Source organism: Chinchilla lanigera, unplaced genomic scaffold (assembly GCF_000276665.1).
Source record: "Chinchilla lanigera isolate Chin_1 unplaced genomic scaffold, ChiLan1.0 scaffold00081, whole genome shotgun sequence".
NCBI lineage: Eukaryota > Metazoa > Chordata > Mammalia > Rodentia > Chinchillidae > Chinchilla > Chinchilla lanigera.
Window position 1 is genome coordinate 6,332,512 of NW_004955482.1, and position 21,323 is coordinate 6,353,834.

Consider the following 21,323-nt stretch of genomic DNA (forward strand, 5'->3'; position numbering starts at 1 on the left):
CTTCATGTCTGGGACAGAGCGGCCCAGTCAAGGACCCATGTAACTCTCCACTTGCTCTGCTCACACCCCTCTCCCCTCCTTCCCAGAATGTTCCTGTCCAATGATAAAAAAATTCCTTTTGAGTAAGTCTGCCTGACAACATATGACTTAATTCACGTAATCCGTGTATCCAATCGTGATAACCTGCTATCAGTTTTGCACTTCCCACTTGCAAACCATATTTAAACCGAACTCAAACCTGACTCGGCTGGTGATTTGAGCCTCTGGGATCCCCACCCCGCTCACGTAATAGAAGTTACCTTCTAACTCCTCGATGCAAAGAATCTTCCATTCGGTTTGATCCTGTTTTGCTGCAATGATAGTATTGTATGAAATAACGTCGCCTTACAAGTTTGCAAGGAAAAGCTAAAAACCGAAAGAAACCCCGTGTAAGTTTCCCTTGACCCTAAGTATGTACTGGAGCTCACAAACCAAAGCAACCTTCATTAGTGGTAAGGGGAGAACATGATTTTTATAATTTAAAAGATTTGCTTTCAAGTCGAGCCTCAAAGTTTTACAGCAACTACTCTTGGTGGTAAGAAAGAAGCGGTGATTTTTTAAACAGGACGACAGATCCGGTCTCCATCCTTAAACTCCATTTTTAGCCCCCAGTGACTGGGGCGAAGGGCCGCTGGATAGAAAAAAAGGCGGACACTAGGACCACACTAGCGAGAGCCGCGCTCCGCGGGTTCAGGCTTCCGGCTGGGCAAGCGGCGGCCCGGGTCACGTGGACGCGCCGTCAGGTGACCGCGCTGCGGCCGCGCCGGCAACGGGCGGCGGGGCAAGATGGCGGCGCACTTGTCCTACGGGCGCGTGAACCTGAACGTGCTGCGTGAGGCTGTCCGCCGCGAGCTGCGCGAGTTCCTGGACAAGTGCGCGGGAAGCAAGGTGAGGGGCAGTGAAGGCGACCCCCACGCTCACCTCCCCTGGTCCGGCCTGGCCTGACCCGGTCCTGGGTCCCCCGAGCTTGCCGTGTACGAGGTCCGCTGGGGCTTGCAGGAAGCGAGCTTCGGGACCCTTCCGCCTGCAGCTGCTGCGGGTGACTGCGGCGAAGCGGGAGGCCCCGGGCGCGTAGCCTGGGTCCGCGTGCCGCCGCGTCTCTTCTGAGACTGCAGAACACGTCGGTGTCCTGTCCCAGCCCCTGGCGAGCCGCTGTCCGCCGGGTCTTCTCCGGCGCTAGAGAAGCAGCTCTGGGTATCAGACGTGGGGCCCGGGGCGCCCGGCCCGGGGATGCAGATGGCCCGGGGCCCGTTCGTTACCACAGCCGTGCTTGTCAGTGCAGATCCAGCATCGAACGTGTGGAGCACCGACGCCTTACACAGAAACGATGGGAGGAGATGTAGTTACCTGGGGTTTTTAGCTCGGCCTTCCTAAAACAGGATGAATTACCCTGGTAGAGCACCAAGCTCCCGAGGGAGGCAGACGCTGTAGATCAGGGAGTTCAAAGCCTTTAAGAGTTGCTGCCTCTTTGTTCTTTTGGAATGGTTTATCAGTCCGCCTGGTAACTTGGCAGCCTTCCTCGGAAGGGAAGACTGAGGAACCTCAGCAACCAGACTTACACGAGAGAGAGTGGTTGCTTGCAGCCGCTGAGAGCACAAAGCAGGCTAAAGTATAAGGGACCAGTTTATTGCCCTTTTTTCTTCTTTTTTCTTTTTTTTTCTTTTTTTTTTTTTTTGGTCTTTTTGAGACGGGGTCTCGCTCTGCAGTTCAGGCTGGCCTTGAGCTCACTGTAGCCCAGGCCGGTCTCGAACTTGCAATGATCCTCCTGCTTCAGCCTCCCGAGTGCTGGGATTACAGGCATGTGCCACCATACCCTGCGGGGGGACCAGTGTAATTCTAGCAAATAATGCTGAAATGTGAATGAGATCATGGATTGGATCAGTGTGGAGATCCTGGATGTAATGTTGTACTATATCTTTGCCAGATGTTACCACTGGGCAAGACTGGGTTAAATGCACAGAGATCTCTGTTATTTCTTACAACTGAAGGTTAATCTAAAAATATTTAAACAATAATTTCAATTAAAGAAAAAGTAGAGCTGGAGTTTCATAGTAGAAATACTCAGAGGGGCCCAGAACAGTGGCTTACAGTGTCAAAAAGTCTTAGTTTGAAGTCTTGACTCGCTTGTGTTGCAAGATCCAAGGATGACCTCGAACTCACTATATATCCTAGGCTGGTCTTGAACTCGAGGCAGTCATCCTGCCTCAGCCTCCCAAGTGCTAGGATTACAGGTGTGTGCCCCCATGCTCAGTAGCAATTAGAATTTTTAACTCTGAATTTGAAGAAGATATACCAGTTGTGAATGCCTGCTGCTTCACGTTGATATTGAAATTCCTGAGGTTATCTGTCTGTAGTAAGAGAATGTTTCTCCCCTCTTACAGGCAATAGTTTGGGATGAGTACCTAACAGGACCCTTTGGCCTGATTGCACAGTATTCACTACTGAAGGTAAACAAGCTCTGTGGGGGTTGTTCCGGGATTAATAATTCTGAACTTCAGCAGTGATGATAGAATTTTACGTTTCCTTCCAACTAATTGACATGCAAAGCTGTGTGATCAGTTCGAACACTGATACTAGCGGGTGATTCGCGTCTGTGCAGTGGTCCGTGCAGACCTTGGCGTTACGTTACGTGGCCGTTTCCCGTGCCTTCCGTAGTTCATCACTTCGCACTCATTTGAATGCGGATGCAATGGTTGCGGCTTTATCCTGAAACTTCATGTATGTGGCCTGGGGAAGGGGTCTGACCTTTAATAATAAATTGTTACCATGCGTTTGATTAGAAGTATGAAGGATTTCTGGGCCTGAAAACGATAGGTACGTTTATCTTCTGTGCATCTGTTTTCCTAGGAACATGAAGTGGAAAAAATGTTCACACTTAAAGGAAGTCGTTTGCCGGCAGCTGATGTCAAGAATATTATTTTTTTTGTCCGACCCAGGCTAGAACTGATGGATATAATTGCTGAAAATGTGCTCAGGTATCTCAGCGCTTCTGTTGGGTAAAAGAGGCTGGTCCTTACAATGGATGTAAGGTACTGCGCTCCTCCTCCTCATAGGCTCCCACCCCTGCGGTGCATTGGAAGGTGGTACAATTCAATACAATGAACTCTACCCTGAGAATGTAGCATATTACAAGGTGTGATGCAGCGTTTCCTTTTTTTTTTAATGGACTATCTGCAGGTCAGATTTCCCATCTGTGACTAGTAGTTTTTCCAGGTGCTTCCTCTATTACCATCCTTTATTCACATTAACTGTTTAAAATTTTAGATTATTTAAGTAATTTGTATAGAAATAGCCTGAAAAGCCATGAGTTTTGGGGTTAAATGAGCATCTACTTTCCCCACCTCTGCTTTGGGGCATTGAAGGTGAGAGTCTGTCCCCTCTGCCCCCTGCAACTAGAAGAGGGCACTGGGGGAATCTCAGAGGGTTTGGGACTCTGCACTTCCCACATGGTTTAATTTTAACATACGTACATGGCCTTCACGCTGGATGGTGTGAGGCTGTGATTTAGAGATTTGTTTTGTGAGGTGTTGTCTTCTGCAGATTAAAGGGAGCGAGGTGTTAATGTGCATCACCTTATCCTGTTTTTAAGCCAGAGCAGTTGTGTGATTTTGTTGCCAGCAGTGCTAACCTGACTGTGATCCGCTTACCTTGGAAATGCAGGAACTTACATGGATGTACTCTAAAATAAAATGCAAAGTAAAAAAACCAAAAAGCCATTTGGGAAAACTGAACAGAGCGGAGGATATAGCTCAGGGCCATAGCACCTGCCTGACAAGTGTGAGGTCCTGAGTTTGATTCCTGGTACAGAAACAAACAAACAAACAAACAAACAAAAAACTAGGCTGGGATGGAACAGTGTGAGAAGGGATATGGGAGCTCCTAGCGCTGGGGAAGCAGAGGCAGGAGGATTACCACTCATTCGAGGCCAGCTTGGGCTACATAGTAAATTCAAGACCAGCCTAGATGACAAAGCAAGACCCTGTCTCAGAACAAACAAACAAAAATATAAAAAAGGTGGAGGGGAGTGGGAAACTTGTGGAGTTCTAAACGGTTTGAGGTGGGGCTTATCACATAGCCGCATTCTCTTGGAATAGCTAAAAGCTGAAACCTGTCGGAAAAAAGGACCTAGTTTTATTTTTTGTTAAATCTTCTAATGGTTATTTTTCAATTATTGAATGTAATGTGCTTGAATTTGATAAGCCGAATAAGTAAGCTGATTAAAGTTTAATGCAGCATCCACTCTGCAGAGGAAGCGCCCTCCGCACAGTGCGCTCCGGTAAGATTGATTGCCGCTGCCTCTTAGACCTTAAAAGCCTCTGAGCTATTTCTGGAGACCACTGAAGGACAGGGGAGCTGGGAGTCGGAGCTGGGAGTCCAGAGATCTCCCAGTGTAATATGAGACTGTTGTTGCATCCGGGGTTAAGGGACCCTTTGTTTTCTGAAAGACACAGTTATCCTGTTTGAATAAACCTGAGAGCTTAATGCCTCAATGGTTTAAGGGATTGCGGAAGATAAGCCATAAAGGGCTGGCTGTGACTCGGTGCTGCTTTCCTGTTGGGGCCTGGGAGAGAGCACAGAGCTGTAGCCCTTTGGGTCTGAGAGTCAGAGTTGTTCTCCTGACCAGTGTTCAGGAAGGAAACTGGCATAAAGCACACCGAATAGTGTCTGACCCGCATGAGCATTTAAGCTAACCCGCCCTCCTTCCTTTGCAGTGAAGACAGACGGGGCCCCGCGAGAGATTTCCACATCTTGTTCGTGCCACGCCGTAGCTTGCTGTGTGAACAGCGGCTGAAGGACCTGGGTGTTTTGGGATCCTTTATCCACAGGGAAGAGTACAGTTTAGATCTCATTCCATTCGATGGGGATCTCTTATCCATGGAGTCAGAGGGTGCGTTCAAAGTAAGTTCCGCCTTTCCCTGACATCAGACTTTGATTTTTGCCGAATGTGTGAATAGGGAAGTTCTGAGTATTATTTTCATGGTCCTGTGAAGCTGAGGCGCTCATTCCCTATGTTTGTTCATGTTCAAGATGTTCTCTTCAAGATGAGTGTGGTGGCGTATGCCTGCAATCTTAGCACTCTGGGAGGCTGAGGCAGGAAGATCCAAGTTGGAGCCGAGCCTGAGCAGCTTAGTAAGACTCTGTCTCAAAAGTAAAAAATAAAATAAAGGACTGAGGTGTAGCTCAGTGCAAAGGCCCTGGGTTTAATCCCCACTGCTACCAAAAAAAAAAAAAAAAAAAAAAGTAGAAGAAAAAAAAGTATGAAAAAATATTTCTTTTTTTTTTTTTGTATCAGGAATTGAACTCAGAATCTTGTGCTTGCCAAGCAGGTGCTATGCCACTGAGCTATATCCCTGGCCCAAGAAATGTTTTTTGTGGTGGTGTACACCTGTAATCCCAGCACTCGGGAGGCTGAGGCAGGAGCATTGCTGTGAGTTCGAGGGCAGCCTGGGCTACAAAGTGAGCTCAAGGCTAACCTGAACTGAAGTGGAAAAAATGTTCACACTTAAAGGAAGTCGTTTGCCGGCAGCTGATGTCAAGAATATTATTTTTTTTGTCTGACCCAGGCTAGAACTGATGGATATAATTGCTGAAAATGTGCTCAGGTATCTCAGCGCTTCTGTTGGGTAAAAGAGGCTGGTCCTTACAATGGATATGAACTACGGAAGGCACAGGAAACGGCCACGTAACGTGAAACCCTGCCTCAAAAAAAAAAGAAATGTTTTCCAGTATTTTTCTTCCTTTAATTTTCATTTTAGCTGTCTCATCAGTTTTAAGTAATTTTGCCAGAAAAGGTGTCTCAGGCATCCTCTGCTACGGTGTGCCGTGTGAAGGGTGCCTTACACCGGCAGTGCCTCAGCGACACTCACTGTGAGGACTTGGTAGAGACATCTTTCTCCTCCTCCCTGCTCAAGAGCTCTGCTTGCCCTTGCTCAGTCCCTGGGCCCAGCTGCCTTCCTGCTCCTGGCCCTGCCTCTGGGGACACTATGGTAGGGCTTCTTGAACCCAGGCCGACCTTGATCTCACTATATAGACCAGGTTGGCTTCGAACTCAATGCGATCCTCCTGCCTCAGCCTCCTGATGAGTGCTGGGATTACAGGCGTGCGTCACCACGCTTGGTTGTATCTTTTTTTATCTGTGGTGCTCAGGATTGAGTCTAAGGCCTGGCACATGCTAGGCGAGCACTCTACTATTGAGCCACACCTACAGCCCACTTTACATCTTAGTTTTCTTTCTTTGGCAATACTGGAGACGGACGCCAAGATGCTTTACCACTGAGCTACGTCCCCAGCCCGTTTTATTTTTTACTTTGAAGCAAGGTCTTGCTAAGTTGTCCAGGCTAGCTAGAACTTCTTATCCTCCTGCCTCAGCCTCCTGAGTGAATGGGAAAGCCCCTCCCTGATACAGTCTTTACACCTGAGGCTTTCAAGCGAGCTGATGAATGAAGCCAGTTGCACACGTCTCCGCACCTGTGCTGGGGAGCCCTGGAGTCTGAGTGTCCCCGCAGCAGGAGATAGTTTTGTTGTCTGTAAACTCAGGCAGGCACCCGGCAGCTGCCGGGAGGAGCCCCGGGTCCCTGCTGACCGGCCTTTCTCCCCGCAGGAGTGCTACCTGGACGGTGACCAGACGAGCCTGTACCACGCGGCCAAGGGGCTGATGACGCTGCAGGCTCTGTACGGAACGATCCCCCAGATCTTTGGGAAAGGGGAGTGCGCCCGGGTGAGAGCCAGCACCGTCCAGGGTGGGGAGGGAGGCCCTGTAGCCAGCCGCGGGCCCAGGAGAAGTGCACGGAGACAGCCGAGCTTCGTGACACAGGAAGCCTGTGGGAATGTGCGTCTTCCCTCCTGTGTGAGCGCAGCCCCCATCGGCGCCCCAGGGAGAGCAGGCTCCCAGTTGAGGGCCGCCCAGCAAGGTGACACTGCCACCACAAAGTGTCCCTTTGGCTTTCTGCTTGGCGTCCCTGTCTCACACTTCTGTACCGCGTTGGTGCCTCGTACAGGGTGAGGCGCTGTCTGGCGTCTAACGGAGAAGGTGCCGTGTTCCTTAAGCTTCGTTCGGGCCAGCTAGAGAGCCGCTGTTGGCTGAGTTCAGGGTGACTGACTCAGCGGTAGCCGCTAAGGCGGGCGTCTCTACAGGGTAAAGCAAAGCTGCGTATCAGCTCGGTGCTGAAGGCCGTGATGGGGCGCTCGGGTTCCTCAGCGTAGGTCTCCCGTGAGCAGTGGTTCAGTGTTGGCCAATACAGTGACTTTGTAGAGCATAGCTTCCCTAAGCGACGACACAGACTGATACTGTGCTGCCAGGGGTTGGGATGCGTGGCCAGCAGCAAAGGCTGTCTGTCCGTCTGTCCGTCTGTCTGTCTGTTTGCATTACTGGGAATCAAGCCCAGAGGTAGGTAAGCACGTTCCCGCTGAGCTAGATCTCCAGCCCAGCAAATGCTCTTTGATTGCTGTTTATTTATTATCAACCTCATGCTTGCAGTTTTTCTCTTTCTGTCTCTCTCTTTTAATTCTTTTGATTGTCCTTCTGTTTTTAGCTGAGTTTTAAAAATCTAGTTCCCAGGAGGGCCCTCCTCATCCAGTATTTTGTTTCCAGCAAGTGGCCAACATGATGATCAGGATGAAGAGAGAGTTCACGGGAAGCCAGAACTCCGTGTTCCCTGTTTTTGACAACCTCTTGCTGCTCGATCGGAATGTGGATTTACTGACACCTCTGGCTACTCAGCTCACGTACGAAGGGCTCATCGATGAAATTTACGGCATTCAGAACAGTAAGTAAAGTGACACCTATTTTTATTTGTGGATCCTTTGACAAAAATATCCTTTATGTGGAGGATACCATTTTTATGTTGCATACTTAAGATTTATTTGAACTTAAGGACGCTTGTAAGGATGATTTTAAAATGTAGATTAATATAAACACTTTGGGAGCAGTTTGGCGGGATATAAAATTTTAACTTTTGGTTGCAAATCCAGTCTGAGGGTGTTCCTTGAGGAATTGTTCAAAAAATAGAGGTCAGGGAGGTTTGTATAGAATCTGTCATTTATTTTCCAGAATTTTCTAAAGAATCCAAATTTTTGTGAACATTATAAAATATAATGGAACGATTAAACTGATAAATGTGGAAAATGAACAAAAATGTATAGCCAAACTTACTTCAGTTGTACATTTTGTATGTGTGTATGTCCATAATACATAAAATTACCAAGTAAGAACATCTAGAAAAAGGGAGGTAACTGGATGAGGAATGATCATGTTTCCAAAGGGTCATTTTATTTTTTAAAATATATTTTAAAAATTTATTTATCGGGGATTTAGCTCAGCGGCAAAGCGCCTGCCTGGCAAGCGCAAGGTTGTGAGTTCAATTCCCGGTACCGGAGGAAAACCAAAAAAAAAAAAAAAATTTATTTATCTAGCAACAGTGAGCATCTCAAACTGAGGGCAACTCTTATCAGTGAGCTGCATCCCAGCCTTTGTAAAAATTTTCTTTTGAGACTGGATCTCGCGGTTTTGTTTGCTTTGTTTTATTGTTTTGCTTCGGTGCTCCTTCCCACCCAGCAGCGGGCTTTCATGATGCGTTATCGGAGCAGGGGCGAAGTCTGAAAACCCCTGGAGGACGGGGCGGGAGAGCTCTGTAGGTCTAAGTGAGAAGTGACCAATCCCGAAGTGTGGGAATAGGTCCCTGTTGCTCCAAAGACAATTAGAACCGTGGTTTCTGTCGGACAAGGTCGTGGCTTCTTGTACTTGGATAATGAGAAATAAAAACTCAGAGCTGTGTGCCGTTTCTCCTCACGCTGTCCTCCAGTCTCTGTGGAGATGGAAGTGGAGTTTTGCGCCCAGGCACTTGATGACTGGTTCTTCCGTCATTGCGTGCTGGTGCGCGGCCTCTTGCCCTATGCAGGTTACGTGAAGTTGCCCCCGGAGAAATTTGTGCCTAAGAAGCAGGGTGACAGCGGGAAGGAACTCCCCACAGAGGCCAAGAAGCTGCAGCTCAACTCGGCGGAGGAGCTCTACGCGGAGATCCGAGACAAGAACTTCAATGCAGTGGGCTCGGTGCTGAGCAAGAAGGCCAAGATCATCTCTGCGGCCTTCGAGGTGAGACGTGTGTTGGTTGTCGCCCCTGCTGGCTTCATAGTGTCCACCCTGAGAGAACAGGACGGGCCCAGGTAGGGCTTCAGTGTCGCCACGACCTCCCCACCCTCAGCAGCTGCAGATTCAGGAGGATCCAAGGTTTTCTTTTAAAACTTTTTCCCGGGGCTGGGCATCCCAGCACTGGGGAGGCTGAGGCAGGAGGAGCACCGTGAGTTTGAGGTCAGCCTGGGCTACATAGTGAGTTCGAGGCCCGTCTGAACTACACAGTGGAGAGGGTTATATTAAATTTTCTCCTTTTTTAGAGGCTGTGGGAGCACCAAGGTGTTTGTGATTAAAAAGCTTTTATCATAAACGCTGTCATTATCCTCTTCCTTTAAGTTGTCTCTCGCCTCACTTACGAGGAAGCCAGCTGTGCTAAGAATAAAAGCTCCCTGTAATAGAACTCCAGTTCGCGGTGCGTTTCCAGGTCCATCCCATGCGGACGGGGGGGCCCTGCATACGTGGCAGGTGATAATGAGATCCAGGGCCCGGCAGCCCAGAGCTTCGCCATCAGAGGCGTCATTAGCACCTCCCTGCCTCCTCTTGCCTCCTCGCTGGTTTATTCATGTTAAGCTCCTCTTTGAAACATGGGAGTTCGGTAAGCTGATAAACTGAATATTAAGGCTTTGGAGGTGTAAATCAGAAGTTTTTGAAAACTGAAGTGACTTTTCAGATTTCTGATGATGCTGTTGACTGCCTTGCCCCTAAATATGTCCTCATTGCCGAGCAAGGCTCTCTTTGTTCGTGGGCTGCACTCAGGGTGACGGTTCCGCAGCAGGACTGGATCTGCTCCTACCATATAAGAGACTTTCTACTAGTTACGGTCCCTTCTTCATCTTAGATTTTGGTTTTTGAGACAGGGCCTCACTATGTAGTTCAGGCCGGCCTTGAGCTCACTATGTAGCCGAGGGTGGCCTCACTCATGGCGATCCTCCTGCCCCAGCATGCTGAGTACTAGAATTTCAGGTGTGATACATGCCTAGCCATCTTAGTTTTATACTCAGAAATGTGTATGATTTACCTAACTCCATCCCCCACCAGTGGTCAGAGGCACACAAACTCCTGGGCACCCTCGTGCTGGGTGCGAGGTGCTGTATAGGAAAGAGAATCGTAGGCATTGCTCTCCAGGGAAGCACAAATGTGGGAAACAGGCGCCATGAGCCCTTGAGGGGATGTGTTTATTTTCCGTTGTTCGAAATAATGTTGGAGCTAGGGTTTGGCCAGATTTTCACGTTTGCATTCCTTCCTTCACATTATTACAAACGAAACATCCCCTGAAATACGTGCCCTGCCTGATGAGCTGCCGTCTGCCCTGCAGGAGCGGCACAATGCCAAGACAGTGGGGGAGATCAAGCAGTTCGTGTCCCAGCTGCCCCACATGCAGGCCGCCCGGGGCTCGCTCGCCAACCACACCTCCATCGCAGAGCTGATCAAAGACGTGACCAGTGAGTGCCCTTGGGTACAGTTCTTTCTGTCGGGGGCAGACTTAACACACGGTGTCCAACACGCCGGTCGTCGGCACCCTGATGCTTCCCTGGGAAAATCCGCTCTGGGTCTTTTCCAGGGTGCAGCGCAGGGGCTGGAACCCAAGGCCTTGAGCACACGCAGCGGGTACTTTACCGTTCAGCTCTACTTTAACCTTGTGTGTGCCTCTCGGTATCCAGTGTGTGCATGCTAAGAACGGTCCATTGTGGTTGACTCATTTCATAATTAGTGAGTGATGAAATATTTGAAATAAAGACAAGAAATTTATCCCTAAGTTTGTCCTCATAATAACATAAGGCTGTTAATGTTTTTAGTCTTGAGTATTTTGGAAAAGCTCAGATTTATGTCAAACACAGGTTTGTCCATCAGAATACACGGCTGTAAAAGCTGAGTAGGAGATTGTTCAGTGCCCACTTTTATGTAGTATACTTTGAATCTTAAATAAATCATAAGGTAAGAGCACCTGGTGTGTATGCCTGCAATCCCAGCACTCAGAGGCTGAGGCAGGAGGATTGTTGTGAGTTCGAGGTACAGGAAGGCCAGCCTGAAATGCATAGTGAGAAAGTTTGAGGCCAGCCTAAAAGCATAGTGAGACTCTGTTTCAAAAACAAAAACAAAAAACTCTTGGAAATTCGTTTTCATTATAGTGAGACTCATTGCGCAAAATTCCAACATCTGTATTTGAATTCTAGGGACAGCAAATGAGTATGATAGTCAGCTGTGTCTGAATTTAATTTCATTCAGAGTTCTAGGTTTTCTTTTTTTTTTTTTTGGTTTTTCTTCGGTACCGGGAACCGAACTCACAACCTTGCACTTGCCAGGCAGGCGCTTTGCCGCTGAGCTAAATCCCCAGCCCCGAGTTCTAGGTTTTCCATGTTTCTTAGACAGGTCTGTTTGGGTAATGATCTGATCTCAGGCTTGCTTTCTTTTTTGCATATTTTGTCTCAATCATGCTTCATGTGTAAAAGCACACACTTCAAATAAGTTAACATTTATTGAGTTTCTAAATTGCAAATTTATTAATTATATTTTAGCTTCTGAAGACTTCTTTGATAAATTAACAGTGGAGCAGGAGTTTATGTCTGGAATAGACACCGATAAGGTATGTAGACTGTCAACCACCCCAACAAGTAGCTGGAAGTTTATCAGACATATGGTTATAGCCAAGTAACAGTGGCTAATTTTATGAGCAAATGCAAAATGTGAAAATACGAATTTTATCAAAGAAAAGAACTTAACATTACTTTATATATGACCCTTCTATAGTACATGGTGAGATGAGAACTGTTTCCTGAAATCCAAGATTTTTAAGCACTATAATAGATAAGTTAAGGTCTTCACTTTTGGAGCTGAGAATTAGCTGAGTGGTAGAGCACCTCCCTAGCATCTGTGAGGCCCTACATTCAATCCCAGTGATGCCACAAAGCAAAACTAAGATACTCGCTCTTGAGATAGTTGTTTATAATATTTCTTTAAATATTTAGCTCTTAATTTTTTTAATTAAATGTATGAAAATCCCCATCTTATAAAAATATTCCTAGCCGGACGTGGTGGCACACACCTGTAATCCCAGCACTCGGGAGGCTGAGGCAGGAGGATCCTTGCGAGTTCAAGGCCAGCCTGGGCTTCAAAGTGAGCTCAAGGCCAGCCTGAACTTCATAGCGAGACCCTGTCTCAAAAAAAATTCCTGTTGCTCTGCTCTAGACAAAATTGCTGCTCCGTGGAGGTAGATGAGGTCACAGAAGCACCGGGCATTTGGCAGCCTCTCACGTGGCCTCCATAGAGCTAGATGCCTCGGAGCAGGCGTTACGATTGGCTGATGGTGTCCTCGCTGCTCTGCGCCCCGTGGTCTGATAGCTGGTGTATCTGTGGGGTGGTGGGGTCGTGTATGCTGGGGTGATGTGCTACGTCCCACACAGCTAGGAACTGAGGGAGGAAGTAGGCCATTGTCCTGCACATTTCCTTTCTTGGACTTAGAAAAATTCTTGTCCATATCAAATTCTTGAAGTCCTGGAAGAAGATCACCCGTGTACGTGCTTCGTTTCTAGGTCAACAATTACATCGAGGACTGTATTGCCCAAAAGCACCCGCTGATCAAAGTGTTGAGGCTGGTTTGCCTCCAGTCCGTGTGCAATAGTGGACTCAAGCAAAAAGTTCTGGATTATTACAAAAGGGAAGTTCTCCAGGTAGCGTATTTTAAATTTTTATGGTTTCCCAAAGACAGAAAACATCTTTTTAAAAAAGTATTTCACAAAGCTCCTGTTCTGATACATGATTACCACTGGCCTTTTAATTTTTCAGTACCTAGAGGGATCGCTGTATTGTTGTTTATTTTATACCTGTACAGTAACAGTGGTAAAGGGTTACTGAGCATTTGCTGCGTACCAGGGTCTATTAGAAGAGCTTTGTTTGTTTGCAGTTAACACTCACAACCCTGTTTCTTAGCTGTTGTTATCTTCATTTTAGATGAAAATCTGAGCCATAGACTAATGATGAACCTCCCCCACTGGCTGGTAGCTGGCAGAGCCAGCACCAAGACCCAGGTCACTAGGACCTGGTACTCATTTTCTTAATGAATTTGTTAGGTTATGAAGAAAGAGAACTTTTTGCAAATTGCTGATAGCAGTTGCTTAATAGACTTAAGTCTGTTACTTTACTGTCAGGAAAATCCCACTGCTGTTTAAAAAATTCTCCCTGTTTGAAAATGTCTCAGGCAGTATTTATTTGCTATTATCAGTCACTGGTAGAGAATATATTACTGTTAAAATTAAGTGCTCATGAATTTATTTTGCTTTTGCTGTTTTCTTTGTCTTTTGTACCAGGAATTGTACCGAGGGCCTTTGCACTAAGCTTTTGTGGTTTTTTGTTTGTTTGTTGTTCTTTTTTCTTCTTTTCATAATGTCTTGCTAAGTTGCTAACTTGCCCAGGCTGGGTTTGTGCCCCTGCCTTTTTTTAAGCCTGGGAAAGGTTTATGGAGAGAGAGAGCTCCTGAGAGACAGCAGCGGTCCTGGAAGTGGGTTGCCCGTCTTTCTTAAGTTACACGCAGACCTCACATCCTCATAATAGGCCAACAGTGCAGAAGCATGGGGATGAAATACACGCATCTCCATCCCTGAGTGCACTTCTGTTTTGCTCCCCAGATGTGGCTTATGTCAAAAATTTGGTTTGTCTTCTTCCAGCCGCGCACCTTGGAGTGCGTACCCATGATGCTTATGTGCTTCAGGGTGAGACTGGCTCAGGGCCCCGCTCTGCTGTCACTGGTGACCTTGGGCAGGTTATTAAATGTCTCTGTCAAGTGGAGATGGTAGCAGCACCTACCTCATGGGGTCATAAGGGCAACTGAATTAATAAATAGGAAGTTTGTAGACCAGAGCTATACTCAGCTTATACAAAGAACTATATAAGCCAGGCATGGTGGCACACTCCTGTTATCTCAGAACTCAGAGGGCTGAGGCAGGAGGATTGCAGTCAGTTCAAGGCCAGCCTGCACTACACAGTGAAAACTGACTCAACACACACACACAAAATGCCATTATGCATAATGTTTTATTATCATCTTTTTGTCCTTCACAGCATATCCAGAAGTTCTTCCTTATCAGGATGTATAGCTCTGCCTCATTCCTTTTTAGTAATAATTACATCCACATATATTATACTTTATTTGATGCTCAGGTTGTCCCCAGTAATTGTGACTGTAAATATTTTAAACCCCACTGTGATGATGAGTTGGATTAACGGTAATGGGCGAAGAGTGTTAGCAAGTCTCGTCCCTTGCTCTGTCCCCTGTGCTTGACAGTCATCGCTGGCCCTCAGTAACGTGCTCCACGGTGGGAATCAGGTTGATGTGTTGGAAGTGTTCTTTGACCTGACATCAAAGCCAAGTGACTTCTCTTGCAGACCTACGGCTACGAGCACATCCTGACCTTGCACAACCTGGAGAAGGCTGGCCTGCTAAAGCCACAGACGGGGGGCAGGAACAGTTACCCGACAATTCGGAAAACGCTGCGCCTCTGGATGGATGACGTGAATGAGCAGGTAGGACCCGTCTCGCCACTTGAATGCACTGTGGTTGCGTAGTGCATGGAGGTGCCATGTGCCACTTAATCAACGTAGCTGTCTCTCCGAAAGTAATTCTCTCAGCTTCTTGAAAACGTAATGCATCCGTGTGTTGTGGCCGTCAGAATCTCAGTAGGAAACGTGGGTCTTTGCGGGGAGATTAATAGAGGTGTGGCCGGGAGGCGATGCTCTGTGCTGGGGTGGTGGGGAGCTCTTCCTGCGGAGGCCTGCAGCCCCGCGGGAAGGAGGGGCTCCCGCAGGGGCGCGTGGAGGTTGTCACCCCTAAACAGGTTAGCCGTACCAAAGGAAGGCGAGCGGGGCGGGGACGCTTCCTTCCACATGGAGCTGGTTCCTGCCGACGCCGGCACGGAGCCAGTGATTATCTCTCCTTGCAGATCCTATACTGGGTCTGCAAAGCAGGAGGCACTTTCCTTAGCATTCACTGTCTATTGTAGTGTTTCGGAGTCTCATTTTCTCACTGTCATTGTGGTTTTTCATAAAAGTTTTCACTGGGCTATCTTTTGCAACAAGAGCTTATTATATCTTCTTCTATTTTCAGTAGCAAAATTGGATTATTTTTCCCAGTAGGAAAATAGATTCCCTTAATTGTGCGTGTTATCCTGTGTGTATTGGTTGAGCTCTCCTTGCTGTTCCGACCTCTCTCCCCCTAAATCCACCTACACCACTGAACGGGTGATCTGGAAGATCCTTCATTGATCTACCTCCTTTCTTCTCATTCTTTTCTGAGGGAGTTTCTGAAGGAGTTTTTGTTTCTTTCTGTGCTGGGAATTGAGCTCAGGGCCTTGCACATGCTAAGTCCTCAGGCATTCTCCCCGAGCTACACCCCCAGTGTGTAGGCAGGGGTCTTAAGGTCACACCTTGTTTTGTGATTTAAAGTAAAAATTCAGGTTGTTTCCATCCTTTTGCAGTTACAGCTGTTGTAGTTCATGTGTTTATCCTTTGGCTCGTTCTCCTGGGGTGTACAAGCCTCTCTGCGGTACAGACACATAATAGTACAGTTGCAGGGGTCAGAGGGCACACGCATTGTTACTGGGCTGGACCTCCAAGGTGCCTTCTTAGAAACTTCTTCAAACCCAGGAGTTTCTCATCTTCAGTACCCAGAGCTGCTTTGAGCAGCTTTTCAAGATTGGATTCAGGGGCTGGGGATTTAGCTCAGCGGCAGAGCGCCTGCCCGGCAAGCGCAAGGTCATGAGTTCAATCCCCAGTACCGGAAGAAAACCAAAAAAAAAAAAAGATTGGATTGAGTGGTGCAGCCCTGGCTCTGAGGACAGAGCAGGTCTGGGCTGGGTTGGAACGGGACTTGGGCGGGTGTCTGTCTCTGCCTTCGCTCGCATACTTGGGCCACGCAGACGACCATAGGTGCCCTGAACCTCTGTTGTCTACAGGTTCTTTTTCCCTTTAATTACTGCACAGAACCCCACGGACATCTCCTATGTGTACAGTGGCTACGCCCCGCTCAGCGTGCGGCTGGCCCAGCTGCTGTCACGGCCCGGCTGGCGGAGCATCGAGGAAGTCCTTCGCATCCTCCCCGGGCCCCACTTTGAGGAACGCCAGCCGCTGCCCACAGGGCTGCAGAAGAAACGTGAGTTCTAGGCTGAGGCAGGCGGATTGTTGCGAGTTTGAGACCAGCCTGGGCCACAAAGTGAGTTCAAGGCCAACCTGAACTGCATAGCGAGACCCTGTCTCAAAAAGACAAAAAAAAAAGAGAAACATGAGTTCTGTGTGCGGCATCTGTGTGCGTCAGTGTGGTTGTCACATGTTGTGGAGCCGCTCTGTGAAGATTTATAGAGTAGCTAGGAGTCACGGTCATAGTTGCTAATGTACATCCGAAGCAACAAGAGCTGCGTTCTGCCCTCGGGAGTAGCATCTTTCAGTCTCCACCTCAAGGCTCTCCAGAGTTAGAAAAAGCTTTGAGATCAAAATCAGTGTTCTTGAGTTTCAGAGGGTCTGTCTGTACCAAGACGCACTTGATCTTTTTATTTCTAGCAATGAAAAAATATTTTGAAGCAGAAAGACAAGCACCAGTAATGCTTCTAAATTCTGAAATGTTTATATTTTAGGGCAACCAGGAGAAAACCGAGTCACTCTGGTATTTTTCCTCGGGGGTGTAACGTTTGCTGAAATTGCTGCCCTGCGCTTTCTGTCCCAGCTGGAAGACGGAGGTACAGAGTATGTCATTGCCACCACTAAACTGATGAATGGAAACAGCTGGATGGAGGCACTAATGGAAAAACCTTTCTAGAGTGTTCCAAGATGTGGCAAGTGCATCGCACAGTGAACTGCTTCTTTGAAGAAGTTGCTGCAAGGAAGGGAAACCCCACAGAGGAACCAGGAATACGGAAGTCATCACCGTGGGATCTGCTTCTCATACTGCTGCCTTCTCCGTCCTGCTTCGCTTTGTGTTCTTAATGACTTGAAGAAAGAAGAGGAGGATCTGCCTGGGTCAAGAGACACTGGTTTTGAATTTTCTAAGCTCAGGATCATGAGGCCTCTAGGAATACCGCAGAGATCCTGGGGATGGAGACTCCTTACAGCCTCACAAAGGGAGGCAGTTGTTAAACGAGGAAAGCAGAGGCTGCGGAAGTCAAAACAAAAATAAAAGTGGAAAGTCAAACCCCTGGTCCAAGGGCTGTGTTTCTGAAGACGCACGTGCCTGGGATGTGGTGCAGGGTTGTGTGCTGAGGGCTGGGGCCGAAGTGGCTGAGCAGTTGCTGTACCCTGACAAGGAAGGCGCGTCGTGCTCGTGTCTCTACCTTCGCTCTTACCTGACCCCTAAGGCGAGTTTTGTTTACTTCTTAAGGAGGAAGAGGTTTGAGGCAGATTCTTGCTCAGAAGCAGTTTCTGCTGTCTCTGATCAGCTGCATCTGTGGAGGCGCCTTGCCTGTCAAGGCTTTCTACGCCGGTGACGGTGACGGAAACAGTTGGGGAAAGGCTATACTTCCAGGGATCATCTCTGTAGTGTGTTACTAGGGAAGTTTCTCTGATCGTGTAGAGTACCAGAAACCATGAGGAGGAGGTGTAGTGTTCCTTCCTGAGCATGAAGTTGGCTCTTGGTGTTGCTTTGGAAATAGTTGGGGAGTAGCTTCCAGAGAACTCAGCCACTCCAAGACGCTTTCTTAGTGCGTGTGTTGGCAACTCCAAGAATTTCAGTGATAGCTGCCTCCAAAGAGATGTCGCTTTTATTCCCTGTCCGTCCGGGGCTCACCTTCTGGCTGGTTCCACTGTGAGCAGTGGAACTCTTACCTCTTCAGCATCTTGCCGCTCTGTCTCCTTGGTAACCAGCGCATGCACTCTTCTGGTAGTCTGTGGCCACACAGACTCAGTCTCATGCGTCCATTGTGCTTGTGAATACCTAGCTCTGTTTCAGCCCCTGGCCTGGTGGCCTCGGTCACTCCGGAGGGGTCTCACTGACAGAGTCCAGCTGCCACTCTGCTGGGACCTTTAGCTGTGAAGGAGGGCAGGGCTGCAGGAGGTACCCACGCAGTCCCCAACTCCCTCCTCAGCCCGGCACCTGGAGGAGTTCGGAGTGCCAGCAAGGGGCCCTGGTGCTGGCTGTACTGCCGCTGCCCAGGCATGCAGCAAAGTTAGCTGGTGCCTAGTGTCACTGTTTTTTGTTTTTTTATTTGTTTTTTGAGACAGCGTCTCACTGTGCAGTTCAGGCTGGCCTTGAGCTCACTCTGAGTGCTGAGCCCCCCCATCCCCCGTGCTTGTCACTAGTGGAATTCTGGTAGTTACGTTGCGTGTTACGAGTGGGAGAAATTCTGGATTTAAAAAAAAAGTGGTGGTGCACACCTGCAATCCCAGCACTCAGGAGGGTGAGGCCAGCCTGGGTTACAAAGTGAGACACTGTCTCAAAAAACAAACAACCCCCCCCCAAAAAAAAACCTATTTAGTATAAGAATAAAGGGGTAGCAGAGAGAATGTTTAAAAGATATAGTTTCTCATGGAATTAATTGGAGCTTGACATTCAGTATTTGGAAATGGAAAACTGTTCCTGAATGGAAAGCCATTCCTATTCTAGAGAGTCCTTTTTCAGATACTTGTTATCCCAGGGAGATTAGTTTATCCCTTGGGGCCCGGGCAGCTGTTAGCTTCGACTGCTTTAGAGAACGCATCTACCCTGCCCCTCAGTGTTTTTGGCCATGGGACTCAGTTCAAGTCTGGTCACGTCTCCATGGCGGGGGTTTTCTCAGTGGTAGCTTCATGTGTCTGCATTCCCTCGTGACTCTACTTGTTCAGACATAGCTAGGTCAGCTCCTAAAAATGCATTTAGCAGAAGACTTAAAAAAAACATCAATTGCTTCATTTGTATACAAATAGAAGCTGGTGGATACTTCTATGCTATACGCCTTTGTGCACGTCCATTTAATACTTGAAGCTGTCTTTGTCTAGAGGAATGTTCCCGTACTAAGAAAGGGTATGTGAATGGTACGTTTATTCCTGGAGCGGGTGGATTGTTTACATCATGTCTGGACTTTTGTCTCGTTGGGTAGACAGTTCTGCTACACAAGCAGTCCCTTAGAAGTCTACATAGACACTGCTTTGTGTCTCACATGGTTTTGAACTTCAGCCAACAGAGAACTATCTTAACTGTACTTTAATTGTGGAGCAAGAGAGTAATGGGTAAGGGAGCAAAGATCAAAAACAGGACGTTTAACCCTTGGAGAGAGCTGGGAAGGTCTCGGTGTGGGTTCTGTGCCCTTTGAGGCCTGGTCTCACCGGAAGTGGATGTGATTAATCAGGCTGTGCTGCTGCCTGCGCTGCGCTCGGGTACATTCAAGACCAGCTGGGGCTGGGGGTGTGGCTCATTGGTAGAGTGTGTGCTTAGCCTGTGTCCCTCTCCCAAGACTGGCCCATCACAGGAGGCAATTCTGTATTTAATAAAGTTGAATTCAAGCAAAGATACTTCTAAAAAGTACTGAATCAAGTGTCTGAAACAGGAAGAGGGGGCTTTGACAAAGCTACCAAGGCACAGGGATGCGGACATCACGTAGACCTACTTGTCTCCTGAAGATTGTGAATTGCACTCAAGTTTTCGGTTGATTGGTTTAACCGTGACATACTATAGAAAACAGAGGATCCCTTTTTGTCAATTGAAAAAGCAATGATATAAAACTTCTCAGATTCTTATTTCTAAACAGAATCATGTGAATCCTACACTGTGTCATGTTTCTTTGCTTCATTCACCTCATTGTGCTAAGATGTCCCCAGCTGGGACTGAGGAGAGGCCGCAGAGGGACCAATCCATTTGGGGCACACGTTTGAAGGATGTGAGACCTCGAAGAGAGCAGAATTGGGCCTACTTTAGACAGCCTGGCTTTTGCATCTGTCCCCTTGGTGAGGAGTGAGGTACGAACGCCCGCCATCCTTTCTTTCCGGTAACTAGGCAGGACATGGGAGCCCTTCAGATGACCAGTTCTCTGGGGGAGCAATTACTACTCCCTGGCTTCCTGAGCAGCTTGATAATGTTCTGCTCCTGTTTTCAGCCGGGCTGCAGCCGAGGCAATGATTTGATAATAAGAGATCCTGATTAAATTAAGGAGCCATTTGCTCCTGGATGATGATGTTTATGAAAGGGTTGATGTCTACACTCCTGGGTTTTTTGCCCCCCAAAGGTCAAAAAATAGTCTTCTAATATTTGGTTCAAGTGAAATATTCAGAAGCAGCAGAAGCAGCATAAAATTTGTGCTCTTCCCCTTCCTCGTTACGCCTGGGAAAGGCTGTTGCTCTCCCGGCGGGGCCCTTGAGCTGCACACTGGGTGGAACTGAAGTTGGGTGCACCGCGAAGCTCCTGTGCAACGAGTCTGGAAAGGGAGGCAGAAACTCGGAATCGGAGTCAAGCCGTGTGGAGCTCTTGGTCCCAGAAGCGTGGTTCTGTGGACGCACGTGTGCGTGCCCACACATGCCTGTGCTTTAGTCAGGACTGGCTGTGCAGTTTCTTCCGGTCCCAGTGGAGTAGATGGGGCCGCTCCGTTTGTTGGCCTTGTTGGCACATAGCCCACCTAGAGTGTGTAGACAAGCAGGATGAGAAGGGGCTTGAGAGGCTCCAAGTGTGTCTGTTTGCCCCATTTGCGTCACCTTTGCAGAGGTGACAGCAGAGGGCAGATGGGTTTGCAGTGCCAGCCTGGCTCGGGACCGCCCGCTGCCCTCCACAGCTCCTGAGCGCCCAGGGACCTCGCGGAGCTTGTAATTGGCCGCTAGACCACACCTATTATTGAGTGCGGCTGCTGCCTAAAGACCTCAGAGCTTCCCGGATCGCTGGCGTGCGCAGCCAGCCCTTCTGCGTAGACCAAGGAGCTGCAGGCTGCTTCGGGCCGACTCAGGCAACTTCACCAAGTGAGTGAAAGGAGACAGAAGCCGGTGGCTGACACTGAGGGGAGCTGCGGCCAGGGCCACAGGGGCTCCCACCATCAGGTGCCATCTGAGGGGGAGTCGGCAGGGCGGGGACAGTGCACAGGGGTATGTGGAGGGGACAGGACTCGGAGAGCTTGGTGCCTGCTGCTTACTCGCAGCCTGGGACACAGGAAGCAGAGGGCTGCAGGAAGGACCTAGGGGCTGCAGGGGGGACCTGAGGGCTGCAGCGGGGACCTGGGGG

The 21,323-nt window shown here is 48.4% G+C and overlaps 1 protein-coding gene and 1 long non-coding RNA gene across 3 annotated transcripts; one reads left to right on the plus strand and one right to left on the minus strand.

Moving 5' to 3' along the window:
* The first annotated feature begins 770 nt into the window (after positions 1-770).
* On the plus strand, positions 771-19,858 carry Vps33a (vacuolar protein sorting 33 homolog A (S. cerevisiae)). Of its 2 annotated transcripts, none has more exons than XM_005403096.2 (13): positions 771-927; positions 2,421-2,486; positions 2,887-3,014; positions 4,752-4,938; positions 6,641-6,757; positions 7,631-7,805; positions 8,937-9,130; positions 10,485-10,611; positions 11,686-11,753; positions 12,700-12,837; positions 14,549-14,686; positions 16,114-16,310; positions 16,789-16,878. In XM_005403096.2, the coding sequence occupies exons 1-12, from the start codon at positions 826-828 to the stop codon at positions 16,270-16,272; spliced, it is 1,599 nt and encodes a 532-aa protein (XP_005403153.1). In that variant the 5' UTR covers positions 771-825; the 3' UTR covers positions 16,273-16,310; positions 16,789-16,878. The 2 variants fall into 2 exon arrangements, with proteins under 2 accessions (XP_005403153.1, XP_005403152.1); XM_005403095.2 differs by having other exon boundaries at positions 773-927; positions 16,142-16,310; positions 16,789-19,858.
* A 343-nt stretch (positions 19,859-20,201) lies between these two features.
* LOC102007340 lies at positions 20,202-21,317 on the minus strand. The gene is made up of 2 exons (XR_263836.2): positions 20,937-21,317; positions 20,202-20,730 (listed from the first exon to the last, which is right to left on the minus strand). It is a non-coding gene; the product is annotated as an uncharacterized LOC102007340 (long non-coding RNA).
* Positions 21,318-21,323: the final 6 nt, after the last annotated feature.

Bases quoted from the DNA above. Each gene is read 5' to 3' on its own strand.
- Vps33a (XM_005403095.2), top strand. From the start codon at position 826: ATGGCGGCGCACTTGTCCTACGGGCGCGTGAACCTGAACGTGCTGCGT. The intron at 7,806-8,936 runs GTAAGTAAAGTG...TGCCCTATGCAG, and splicing joins AATTTACGGCATTCAGAACA to GTTACGTGAAGTTGCCCCCG. The intron at 9,131-10,484 runs GTGAGACGTGTG...TCTGCCCTGCAG, and splicing joins TCATCTCTGCGGCCTTCGAG to GAGCGGCACAATGCCAAGAC.